The sequence below is a fragment of the Taurulus bubalis genome, assembly GCF_910589615.1.
Source record: "Taurulus bubalis genome assembly, chromosome: 6".
In the NCBI taxonomy this organism is placed as follows: Eukaryota; Metazoa; Chordata; class Actinopteri; order Perciformes; family Cottidae; genus Taurulus; species Taurulus bubalis.
In genome coordinates this window covers 27,790,510-27,803,410 of record NC_136594.1, presented here as the reverse complement: position 1 = coordinate 27,803,410, position 12,901 = coordinate 27,790,510, and the positions used below count along the sequence as shown (strand labels likewise).

Below are 12,901 nucleotides of genomic sequence, written 5' to 3'. Positions count from 1 at the left end.
GAGGGTGTCAATGATGGTCCTCTGGACAGAAGTCAGATCAGCAGTCTTCCCCATACTTGTGATTTAGTTTACTGAACCAAGCTGAGTGTTTTTCAAGGCTCAGGAAACCCTTGCCGGTGTTTCGACTTAATTAGACGATTCAAGTGATTAGTTGAATACCCTACTAGTATACTTTTTCATGATATTCTAATTTTTTGAGATAGGATTTTTGAGTTTTCTTAAGCTGTAAGCCATAATCAGCAATATTAAAACAATAAAAGGCTTGCAATATTTCAGTTAATTTGTAATGAATCCAGAATGCATGACATTTTTGTTTTTTTTAATTGCATTACAGAAAATAAAGAACTTTATCACAATATTCTAATTTTCTGAGACAGTCCTGTGTGTGTGTGTGTGTGTGTATGTATATGTGTGTGTGTGTGTGTGTGTATGTATATGTGTGTGTGTGTGTGTGTGTGTGTGTGTGTGTGTGTGTGTGTGTGTGTATGTATGTATGTCTTGCATAATACTTAGTAAGGAGGCCATAATAATTGTTGACTCATGACTGAAGTTAAGTTTCTCCAGCTCTCCCCAGGTTGGCAAAAAAAGCATCTCAAAATGCATCAGATTGATGCTTTAAAATATGGAATATTTAAATTTTTCTTACGGGGGAGCATGCCCCCGGACCTCTCTAGAGGGGTAATCTCCTTCTCACCTTTTTCACCCCTGACCCATTTTCATGCCTGTCCCTCAATCATCACTTTTGACCCACTCAAAGTGTGTGGAGGTGTCTGGACTTTCTCTTTTCTTATTATTTAGCTGTTTTTGGGACGTTTCTTGGTGTCAGCAGAGAGCCTTAGGGCCCCACGTGGGGGCGTAACCTCCAGCCAATATGCAGGTGCAGCCTGTTCAGATCGCCACGCCCCTCAGCGTCTGCTACTGAAGCAGTCCCCTCTTAGCCTGTGTATGATACAAAGCTATGATATTTGACGACCTGGTATGAGAACGGCCGGTTTCTTGGCTGTTTGGTTTCGATGTGCCCCAGCGTGCCCCTGCTTCTCTCTGATGACAGACATGTAGACTGGATGGGCAAAGTCTTCCTTAGGTAGCCACCCGTCCGCACAGGCACCAACCACAACCATAATGAAAGTTGTGAACATGGCTCACTCTGATTTTCCAGTCTGTGGTGCCAGGGACACCCCTGTCCCCCCCTTTGCTTTGCGCAATGCACACAACCCCAAATGCCTATCCCTGCAAGCGGTGGGCCACAGGCCGAGGGCTCCATGTGCCACTCCTGTAGCTAAGGCCCATGTAGACGGGTTGGTCATGGCTTGTGGTTGTGGTGTTGAAAACCTACTAACATAATTGTGGCTCTGTTTGCACTTTGCCCCCTATCGCTCCCTCCGCCAACTCTCCACCGCAGGGGGCGAGGCTGACCAGAAGACTTCTGATGAGGTACATGATGCACACATACCCTGTGAAATATACTGTATATAAAAGCAGTCTGAAAAAGGCTGGGAAGGGTTGTCATCCAAATCCTGAGGGTCCTGTGTGATTATCACTTGTAATAAAATATTAGTATTCACTTATTTTGCATCTCATTTTACATCCCAAAACAATGTCTCCTACAGAAGGGCATGCTGTTGGTCACAGGACTTCCTGAGAGCGGCTGGTCAGAGAGTGACCTCATCAAGCTGGTCCAGCCCTTCGGAACTCCCTCTGACATCATCATGGCAACACACATTGGAAAGGTTGGTATGAACTCAGTTCCGTCTGAAGCTGTGACCTGGTCAACAGTAATACAAGGAGCTAATGGAAGTCCTCAGTTCCTTAACATTTCTTGGCTTTCTCTGTTAGTTTCGGCTCCACAGCAGCTGTTCAGTAGGATAGTCACAATAAATTATCACGAATACCACAAAACAAAAGTGTTTGTCTACAGGATTAATCTGTCCATACATAGTATTTTTCAATGTATTTTATTAATGGAATTTATTACTTATTTTATGTATACGTTATATACACTTGTATTTTATTAATATTATCATTTAAAATACTATTTTACCGTGTGAGGGCAGCTCTGGTCTAAGGGTGACCATTTCCTGTGAGAGGACATAAAGTCTGCCTACAACACAATATTACCAACAGACGTCTTGTATGTTAGGTACTTGTGTCACTCCCAGACATGGAGATTGCTCAAGAGATCGTTAAAGTCCACGCCTTCATCCCTGCAAAGATTCAAGACTCTGAGCTGAAGATGATCCATCTCAAACAGCGTATTGGTCTCGGCACACCGGTAGGACTCATCACTTATTCAGTTTTCCTCTACAACATATTGATTATCTACATTCTTCTGAAGCTTTCTAATGTTCTGTGTTCATCAGCTCACTTCTGAGACGTTGGGTCTTTGACATTGTACTGTGTTGAACAATGACCGTTGAGTAATGACTGAGATTAATACTAAATAATTATTTCCACAGGTGGCTCTCTACAATCTTCTGATGGGATCAGTGGACCCGTTAGTGAGTATTTCTACCAGTATACGACTCTGTCCCAATGTATTTTACCTAATGGTTTCCTGATTTAACAGGGACAGTGCACATTGAATAAACTTAGCTGTAACTGCTCCAGAGTTAGAGGAACATTTCATCTGTAGTCCCTCGACAATGGTCACGTTATTGATCATTCAACATAGTGTTTGGAAATCCAAAGGTAGATTGCCACATCGCACTTACCAACCTGAATTAAGATACCTCCCCGTGACTGCACGACGACACAAACGGTGTGTTTGAGGTTCTCACCTTAGACCGAAGGTGAATTAACAAACAAAACAATATTTACGTTGCTTGGAAACTATCCTTTACTGACATAATGAATTTGCCTGACTATCTTCAGTGTTTTCCCTACCATTATATTAGGGAGGGCGCCCTGCCCTCTGCCCCAACCACTGGCACCCTCCGCCCCCCTTGAAGGTCGGGTTCATTTTGTTGAATTACATTTTCTATATAGTGCCAGATCACAACAGAAGTCATTTAAGTTCCACTTTCCTATTTAACATGTCTACACCTTTTTCTGTTTTTAAACAAACTAAATGACCTTATCACATGACGGCATGTCATTTCTGTCTACATGGTTGCGTGTTTACAACTCCTCCGCTCCTCTCTCCTTCCGCACGCCGGAGTTCCGCCCCGATGCGCACAGACACGTGCGCGCAGACAGGTGAACACACGCCCACCAGCGGGCAGAGAGAAAGACAGAGATCGTCGGAAAATATGTTGCGTGAAAAACAAATGGCTATATCTGCGTTCTGAAACGCTCCCAGGGTGAAGATGGCATATTGAATGTATTTGCAGGTCAAGACAAACATCTGCAACAGGCTGCAAGGAGACCCTCTTGCAGTCTGCTTCGGAGCTCGATGAATGGGCCAGAGGTTTCTGTCTTTGCATATCTAGAGGCTCTGAAAATGCAAGTGTAACCTGTTTTCCCAAGCCGATTTCCCAAAGTTGTAAACCTAGGGGAAACACTGAACTTCTTTATACTTTTAACTGATTGTGACATCGCTGAACTGGGAATGGTTTTGCATCCTGCAGGAGAGTTCCGTTCCAGTCGGCTGGAACTGCCTATTGGTGATCAGTAATGTTCCCAACACGCCGTCTGGCTCCTCTGAGGTCCAGAAATTGGTGCGACGCTTTGGTACCGTCATCAAGACCCTTGTGCTTAACAATACGGTGAGGGATGTTAGTCTGTGCAGCTGCAAACATGCTCTCCCATTATCTCCTGAAGCTGGCTTGTTGTATCTGAAAGCTCCAGCGTAGTGTGAGTGCCCTCAGTCACGGCTATGGCCTAGGTTGAGATGACGAGCTCATATGCTGCTGCCCTGATGATATGTCTCTTCCTGCTCAGGTCATCTGTGAGATGGCTACTGCAGCTATGGCCTTGTCTGTGTACAAACGCTTCCAGACGTTTCCGTGCATCATCCAGAACAACCCGCTGTTCTTCTCCCGCAAGCCGGACCCTAAAGCCAATATACGGACCAAAGTCATTACCGCATTCCTTGATTCCTCTGAGGTTGGTAACTTTGATAATTGATTTGCAGTGGTAGTCATACATGATGTAACATCCATTTAGACACACTTTTGTCTACTACTGCCATACATTCCTGCAGTTTAAACTTGTATTAAACGCCTAAATGCATGGGCTTGATGTGACACAATTAATACCTCTCTGTCTCTGATCGTAGGATACACCTGCGCCTGGCAAAGGCAGCCAAGCAGCAGCTGCAGACAAAGAGGAGACGGCACCTCAAGAGAGTTCTGAATCTCTATTGGAGGGGATTGAAACAGACGGCGATTGGAAGGACGAGAAGACGATGAGCACCGTCATGACAGTTGGTGAAGACGAAGCTTTGGGAGAAAACAGGAGCCAAGACAACGACATCAAAAAGGACGAGCTTACTGTTGCTGTTTCTGACTCTTTGGCTGCATCAGACGCTGAACCAGATGCAGAGCTGGAGGCGCACATGAGGGAAGGATCAGCTGTTGAAACTCTCATGGAGACAGCAGAAGAGTACAAAGATGTGTATGCATCCACAGCAGACAATCACGAGAGTCCTGCTGGTGAAGAGACAAAGACGCCTAGCTCTGATGGCGACGCAGCTTCTCAGGAGGCGGCCATGCCAGAGCTCCCTAAGGTAAAATATCCAGGTTGCGTAGCAAAGTTCAGAAACCACCTTAATATATGAATTGATATTTATGAGTTTTGACATCTATTTCTGATGCCTGTTTTATCAGGTGACACAGGAGATGGTTAACGCGTTGCTTGTGGAGTGCCGAACAAGAACCGTCGGCCATCCCAACAACACTGCAGCTCCCACCAATGGAGAACAGGGGGTAACACAAATGGAGACAGAGCAGGGTGACACGGCAACAAAGGGGACAAAAGAGCCGGCTAAGAATCACACGGAGGAGGAGGTGAAGAAGCAGGAGAGGGAGCTAAAAGAGAGGGAGGCAAGAAAGAAGGAGGCGGCGAGGGAGAGCTTGAGGAAGGAGAGGAGGGACTGGGAGAAGGAGGAGAGGACCAAGCGAGAGAGGGACCGGAACGAGAGAGCCAGGAGGGAGAGGAGGGACAGAGAGAGGCGGGAGAGGAAGAGAGCATACAATGAAGATTTGCCAGGGTCAAGGTCGTCCTCCAGGTCAGAGGGATACAAGCAGAGCTCCTGGAGGGATGAACTGTGTCACAACTCTGAAGCAGAGACCGAAATGGTGAGACGGCACAGCTGGGTCACAACGAGTTGACTCTCCACTTTATTTGTTTCCTCACTTCCATTCTTTTGTCCTGTCGTGGAATCAGGTGGAGGAGGGATTTGATGACTTCCCATTTAACTTGAGTGACTTTGTGACGGTTGATGAAGTTGGAGATGTGAATGACCTTCCTTCCTCTCCTCCCCCCTCTGTTCCCATGGAAACCACAGAGGGAGGGGAGGATGCACCCACATCTGTCCAGCAGGAAACTCCAGGGGTACACATGAAACTTCTCTGCATGTTTATTGGGGTCTCTGGGATTTAAACTTCCACAATGTAACAAAATCATGGTCCTCTTCCTGTTTTCTGTTTGTAGGACACGCCCATGGTGTCAGACGCCCCAGCGACCGTGGTGGAGTGCGATGAGCACGCATCAGAGTCCGAACCTGTGATTGTTTTCACAGCTGAGACTTCAGATGTTTTAGAGTCCTCAACTTTAACAGTCACCGCTGCAGCTTCCCCAGTGACTTCACAAGCTGACTCTTCAACCAGCCAAACGCATGTGCCAACATGCCGACCAGAAGCACCCAAGACCGAGATCACACCTGAGACCGGTACTATCTCTCACTCCATTTATTCTAATATAGATACATCGAGTAATGTTTTCTTTGCCGATTCTGATTCAAAAACTAAAAAACATCTGAAAAGTTTCTTTCTAAAAACTATAATTGAAACAAGGCTCCATATCACTTTTTTCACCACAGTCAACAGTTATATATTTTATTCTTTTGATTGTCATCTAAAGTGGTTATTTGCAGAAAATCACACAATCTCAGGCAAAACAATCTGGGCATAAGTACTTTTAAATATATATTATAAGCCGTTTAGAGCTAGTGTTAGAACGTTAAACAGATAATAGTTGTCTCTAATATCGCTGTGTGCAGGACTTGTGAGAATGATCAGCTGAAAACCGACTGTTTTAGATCAGTGCATCTCTAATAATGAATCCAAGGAAACACCATCTTAGCTATTTTTTTCCTCAATGTTTTATTTAATTATTCCATAGAAACCGCACTGACAACCACTCTGGACTCCACCACTGAGGTTGAACCGCTTCCCGCACCTGCAGCTTCGGCTGCCCCAGCTGGCTCCTCCTCAAACAGCCCAACAACAGGAGTAGGGACTTCAGAAGGGGGGGAAGAGGAGAATGAGAAGAATGCACTCCATCACAGTCAGGCTAAGAAGGAGGAGATGGTGTCGGACAAAACAGCGGAAGAGGAGAATAAGTGGGATGAAAAAGATAAAGAAACGGAAGCTCCTTCTGTGGAGACAGGTATGGTTTACATGATTTGTGTGGCAGCAATACCTTAGTGGATAAAGAATCAGACGGCTAGTTACCAGCTCATCTATTCCTTGATCCTTGAATAGTTGAGAAAATGTGAATCTATAAAATGACAATTGAATGGTTGTATAGGAAGCTCCAAGCTTTGCGAAGTTCCTGCATTTTTATTAATTGAATGCACCGTGTCCTAATTTACTTAATCTTGAACATGTTTGGGATGATGGCGCCTCTTCTTTCTGGTTTGTAGCTGCTAGAATACATGCAGGATGTTAGTAAAGACGCCAGGGTAAAAATGCCTGGAGCCCGTTTGAAAGACCACGACCACTAGGTTATCTGGATAAGCTTGCTGAGTAAAACCAGGACAAAGGCTGCGGTCGAAACCACTTTTGTTAGGAAGGTTCCTAACTGAGTGAAATGACCCGGAAGTATCTAAGTGGCCGCCATGATAAAAACTGTTTGAATTATCTAAATGCAAAGGAAAGGATCTTAAATGCTTCCTTACTTGGCTCCTTTAGCATAGGAAACACAGGACCTTCCTTTACGAAAGGAAAGAAGATAATGCCGACCCACAATTCCTTGCGGCTGCAACATTTAAAATGACACACCATTCAGCCGTTCACGAGGACAAACGATCGTGACCGACAAATGCAGATAATGTAAATAACCGTTGCTATAACTTGGAAAGACTTTCAATAATCTAAATCTGCTGGCAAATGCTGTAAACTGATCAAACTGACTTATTAATAATCCCTTGGTTTTACTTTTATATTCTTCTTTCCTTTCTATTCCAACCTCGTTAATAAAGTAATACTTTGAACCAGGTTGTTCATGTCGTCTGCATCACGCAACACTGTAAGAACACGCAGACAAAGTATCGAACATGCACTTTTTTACAGTCCATCTTTTGCACACTGTAGTTTCACAGCTGCAGACTGACGTCACTAACATCCGCCTGCTGTCTCATCATAACTACGTAGTTAGTGAAAGGCGAGTTGGATTCGCTAAACACCGCAATTGTCTTTTCCTAACTCCTCATGAATTCTCCTTCGTATCTTTCCTTGACCCTGTGATGTTTTCCACAGAGGTCAAGGAAAAGTGGTTAGGGTTAGAAGTTCATCTTTTGACTATTCGACCGCACCCCAGGTCCTTTTAGTCCCTGTTCCAGATATTCTACATGTGTCTGTCTCTCACAGGAAAGCACGAGAGGTCTGAAGATCAAGCAAACAGCGATGAGGAGAGTGTGAAGAAGAAGTTAAAGACAGACACTCCCACAAGCACAGACCTCTCCTTCTCTCCTTTTGACCCCAGCAGCCCAGTTGGTAAGACACTGTATTTAGTCATCATGTCTGCCTTTACATTTTCACTATCGCATTCATGAGCATGTGTGTGTTTTTTACAGGTATGGAGTACTTAGTCCCAAAGACAGGTTTCTTCTGTAAAGTGTGTAATAGGTTCTTCAGTGGAGCCAAAGAGGCAGAGAAAAACCACTGCAAGACCCTCAAACACTATGAGAACCTACAGGTAGGCCACGCACGCACGCACGCACGCACGCACGCACGCACGCACAAACACACACACACACACACACACACACACACACACACACACACACACACAGAAAGTTATTTGTGTGGATATACTGTTGAGGCCCAAATGCACTGAAAGCAATAAATGACATGCCTCATTTCAATTGATGCTTCTATGGCAGACATGGGCATTTTACGGCCACTTGAGGTCAATAAAAAATAAATAAGTGCACACCATAAACGCAATACAACGGCACTGCTTTTACTTTTAAGGCAATTTACGTATGTGCGCGTTTACGCCGCCTCACCGACAGGCAGTGTTGCCGACTCCACAGGCACTCATCCATGTTAGGAGAAATACACATGATCTCTTCTCTCTTTACCCGTTGAGTGGATACATTCTTTTTCAAATTTATACCCTCAGGAGTCAGGGGTAATTTTCTCGATTTTACATAATTTTTTTAATTCACCTTTTAAAGGCACTTGCATATGACATATTTTACATCAAAAATTGCAGAACAATCTCAGCTCTTTATATAATGAGGCACCATTGTCCTAAGGCACATGTGTAAAGTGATAATATGGCCAGAAGCTGATAAATTTAATCTCGATTTTGGAAATTCTTCGTATCTCTTGTGAAAACATACCTTTACTCATGTGGTCGAACTGTTTTGGTGCTAGATATTGTTTTACCAAAGGTCTTAGGTTCACAAAAGCAGTGAAATATATATGAATAAAATGGTAGACACATGTAAATAAATGTCTAAAACCAAATATATTATTATATAGTGGGGCTGATGTGCTGTGGCTTGCAGTGGTGATCCGTTGGTTGGCAGGCTGCTGCAGCGATGTTATGTTGTCCTCTGGACCCTTGCAGCTGTAACAGAGGACTGCGCCGAACGCTGGTGCACTGGGTCCAGCTGCTGAGAGGACTGCAGTAAGGTAGCGCAGGGCAGGGGAACGCGGCAACGCTCTCGTCATGTTTCCGGAGCTTTGCTTGCCAACTTGGGGGGGAGGGGATTACTTTCGGCACTGGACTTTACTTTCTGGACACTTAATAACTGCGGGACTGTTGGGAGCTGGAGTTTAAGTTGTATTTTGGGGGAGGGGTTAATTGTTTGTGGTACATGTCTTGCTTTGTTGCATTGAATTTAGTTTATTAATAACACCCAGGCTTGCAACTGACTGTTTGTTTTCGTGTACTTTTTTCCCTTTGTTAAGCAAACTAGTTGCAGGGATTTAAAGATATTAACAACGGATCTGTCCATGTCCTTTAATTTAGCGTTGTGCTTTTCCCCTTTAATTTAAGTCGGAGGGTGAATTGTTACAACGTCAGCATCGTATAGCGCGGATCCGTGCTCGCAGATTCCTAAGGGTTAAAGAGTAGAACTTTCCACAAATGAGGCCTGCTCAGAAGATGTTAGTTCTCTTCTGATCTATACCTTCAAAAGCATTCTCTGGGATGAAGTTCAACTAATCCAGATACATATCCTCTCTCAGTGATGATCACCTGTCAGCTATCCTTTGCATATCCACCTCAGACATTTAACCAGACTTCAATGCACTTGTTCAAGCCCAAAACAGACTGGATTTTTCTCACTCAGTAAGAAAAAACGAACTGAACTGGAAACATCAAAAGCACTTATTGCTTTTGTATAAAGTTAATCAATTGTTGGTCTTTAACATACATCTTATGTATTTTTGTGAAGGCTTAGGTATGTTTAAAAAAATAAAATCACATTTTTGACATATTTTCATAGCCTTATTGTATTGTTCTTACCAGTAGCAGCTCAAACCCATGTAATTGACTGTTTTTGCAGTTAGTGACAGTGTGGGCTCCATGGTGACGTAGCTCTGACAGTGTATTCCATTGTCTTCCGCTAATCCGGGGTCGGGTCGCGGTGGCAGCAGGCCCAGCAAGCTGACCCAGACTAAATTGAGAGCTGCAGGGAGCTCCGGCTCAGCTCCCTTTTCGCCAAGACTTCATCATCCTCTTCTCTGTGACAACAGGCACATTACAGGTTGTGCTTGTGTCTAGAAATAAATAGAACGGGTTGATTGACCAGTGATGAGTGGCTCTACGGGGTCGTTAGGTTTTATGGTTTTAAATTGTAGTCAATAGTGATCGTTAATCATAACATCCTCTTTGCTCCTGAGCTTGTTGTACAAGTCAATTTTTGTCATTCCACCCATGCAGGAAATTTGAGGAATACTTTTATGTCAGCATAAGCATTGAGTGACTAAAGCTAATTTGGAGTCGGTGACACCGGAGAAAAACAGTTAGTCAGTGCAATCACAATCATGAGGAGTTAAATAGTGTCTCTTCAAATGTCCCCACTCTTTTGGACACTTATTGTAATACGGCTTTCAAAATGTTCAGACGTGTGTTTGGTTACAAAGAGGCAAGAATATTCCGGTCTAATCCAGTGTCCTTGTTCATTCTCTTCTAGAAATACTTGAAGACAACGAACCCAGCAAATGTGTCAGCCAAACCTGACTCAACCTGAATGCGGCTATGAAAATCATGACGGAATTCACCATTTCCCCTCCTGTTGTATTGCCTCTTCATTTCTCACTAAGGGTCCAGATTCTCATATTGATGTAGATTAGAATATGTGCTATAGATTTTTCATGTACAAATTAAGAGAGAAGAGTAGAAACTGGGAACGGTGGAAGATGGCTGGCTGTAAGGACAATAAACAGTTTGACTAAATGGTCTTTTTTCACTCAATCACAATATTTGTGGTGTACGCTCCGACGGGAAAACATGAAGAGAGACTTTAAAGCAGTTTTGACCTCAGAGTAGGGGTGCAATGGATCATGAAACTCCAGGTTCAGATCTTGTGCCGGATCGGATCTGCCATTAGAAGAAAGCGTGCAAATATAACTTTTAGAGATCCCTCATTTTTTCTTTTTGCTGACTATACCATATCTGCCAATATCGATCATTGATGATCGATATTGGCAGATACCCTTTGTTCAATTATAGCAGCTGGTTTTCAAGGCTCAAAAATCCATCAAAATTGTGAAATGTGAATGAGATAAAACCAGTGGCGGCCGGCCAATAGAGGGCAACGGGGCTTGTCCCCACCCACCTTGAGCCACCAAAAAAAAAAAAAAAGATTAATTATAAAAATATTTCTAAATTATATAATTGTATATTTGGCAATATTAGTTTTTGAGCTATAGAATATGCCCAGTAATATTTGTAAAATAGGATATCTGCACCAAATATATGCTTTTCCTGCTTGTCCTCTGCTCAGAGCTGCATGTCTGTGACGCTTGTCTCAAGTGATTCTGCCCAAGAAAGACGGGTCTAATACGCCGTTTAGCCAATCACTGATTAAAGAAATAAATGAATGACATACAATGTATCCAATCAGCGCCCTAAAAACGATTTCCGGGAGGGCTATTCTCATCAAGCCCAACGGTGCGCGTTCCCATGTCTTTGTTCTCTCAGGGCTTGTGTCTCGTTCATATCTCGCATGTTCTTGTCACGCCGGTCTCTTGTGTTCTCGCCGGATTCTCTTCTCTCGCAGCGACATTTTAACGTCATGACAATAGAACATCCCAGCACGAGCGCTACTTTTGCATGAGTGATGACTCAACCCTAATTAGATCAAATCTCTCCTCCAAGACCCGTTTGAGAGACGAACTATGGCAGAGAAACTCCTGGTCCCAGATCAGCTCCTGAGCTCAGCAGACCAGACCAGCATGAAAGGGAAGCAGTCGCGGCCATGTTGGACTGTATGATGTCGGTTTTAAGGGATTACAAGTAAAGAACGCTGATTTTATCGCCATTCAAGCAGACGAGATGACTGACTGATCCACTGTCAGCTGATGCGACGCTAACGGGAACGTTGTAAAGAGCGCATATGCCGGTGTTATGGTTTAACAGGCGACCGTGTTAACTGATGACTTTCTAGATAAGACGTAGCTGTCCTCGTGAATACTGTTTGATTTTTCAATACAGCGTCGAACCTTCTCATATACAAATTAAACATTGCGGCTTTCACGTCCTCGCTACATGTTGTCTTCCTATTCTCAACAGCTGTCGTATCTACGCAAACGACTGAAAGTCACCAGTTGACAGGGTCACCTGTTAAACCGCAACACCGGTCTCTTTTTACGGCACTGATAAAAGAGGAAACACGTTTGTTTATTTTCTTTTACACCAAGTGCTGTACTGGCAATGGAATCGGTGGCCTTAACAGGAACATGGGTTTTAAATGGGATTGTTATTGTTATTTTTAATACTTTTATTTTGTCGGCTGTGTATAATGTGACCGGGAGGATGTGACGCGAGGGGTTTGTTTTGGTCGGAATGCTGAGGTCTGGGCGAAGCAGTCGGCACTTGGAGTGTTCAGGACGGCGCGTATATCATATTAAGTGAATATTATTATTATATATATATATATATACTGAATTGTATGAATAAGATGTCCTTATGTCAGTGTTGGAATAAATCATATAAATGATAAAAACAACAAAGTAGTAATGCGTTTTTGATACACTTTTTTTTGCATTAAATCATACTAGGATATTTGCTGAAATTGATTGGCTAGCCCTACCCATAAAAAAATCCACCCGCCACATTATCTTATGTGATCAATCAATGGGCAAAATAGGGTTGAAACAGGAAAGTTGATTCCAACGTCTATCATATAGATACTATTTGATATATTAACAATGACTTAGTTCTGACACAGAATCAAGGTTGTTAAAAATAAATATCATCATTGGAATAATCTTGAAACAACGGGTATAGGTAATCTAGACATCTGTTAAACTTTGACTTTACAACCAAATTTAGTCAC

General features: G+C 43.4%; 1 protein-coding gene across 1 annotated transcript in view; it reads left to right on the top strand.

Annotated features, from left to right (window-relative positions):
• Positions 1-12,478, top strand: part of LOC306737638 (uncharacterized protein) — a gene marked incomplete at its 5' end in the record, with an annotated part of 29,686 nt that extends 17,208 nt beyond the window's left edge. The window contains 14 exons of the mRNA XM_079219387.1: positions 1,403-1,434; positions 1,611-1,730; positions 2,141-2,272; positions 2,457-2,498; positions 3,567-3,704; positions 3,880-4,044; positions 4,217-4,666; positions 4,767-5,237; positions 5,326-5,493; positions 5,593-5,830; positions 6,283-6,549; positions 7,752-7,877; positions 7,958-8,079; positions 10,535-12,478. Coding sequence (XP_079075513.1) covers positions 1,403-1,434; positions 1,611-1,730; positions 2,141-2,272; positions 2,457-2,498; positions 3,567-3,704; positions 3,880-4,044; positions 4,217-4,666; positions 4,767-5,237; positions 5,326-5,493; positions 5,593-5,830; positions 6,283-6,549; positions 7,752-7,877; positions 7,958-8,079; positions 10,535-10,591 — 2,528 coding nt within the window. The 3' untranslated portion in view covers positions 10,592-12,478. The remainder of the gene's footprint in view (positions 1-1,402; positions 1,435-1,610; positions 1,731-2,140; positions 2,273-2,456; positions 2,499-3,566; positions 3,705-3,879; positions 4,045-4,216; positions 4,667-4,766; positions 5,238-5,325; positions 5,494-5,592; positions 5,831-6,282; positions 6,550-7,751; positions 7,878-7,957; positions 8,080-10,534) is intronic.
• Positions 12,479-12,901: the final 423 nt, after the last annotated feature.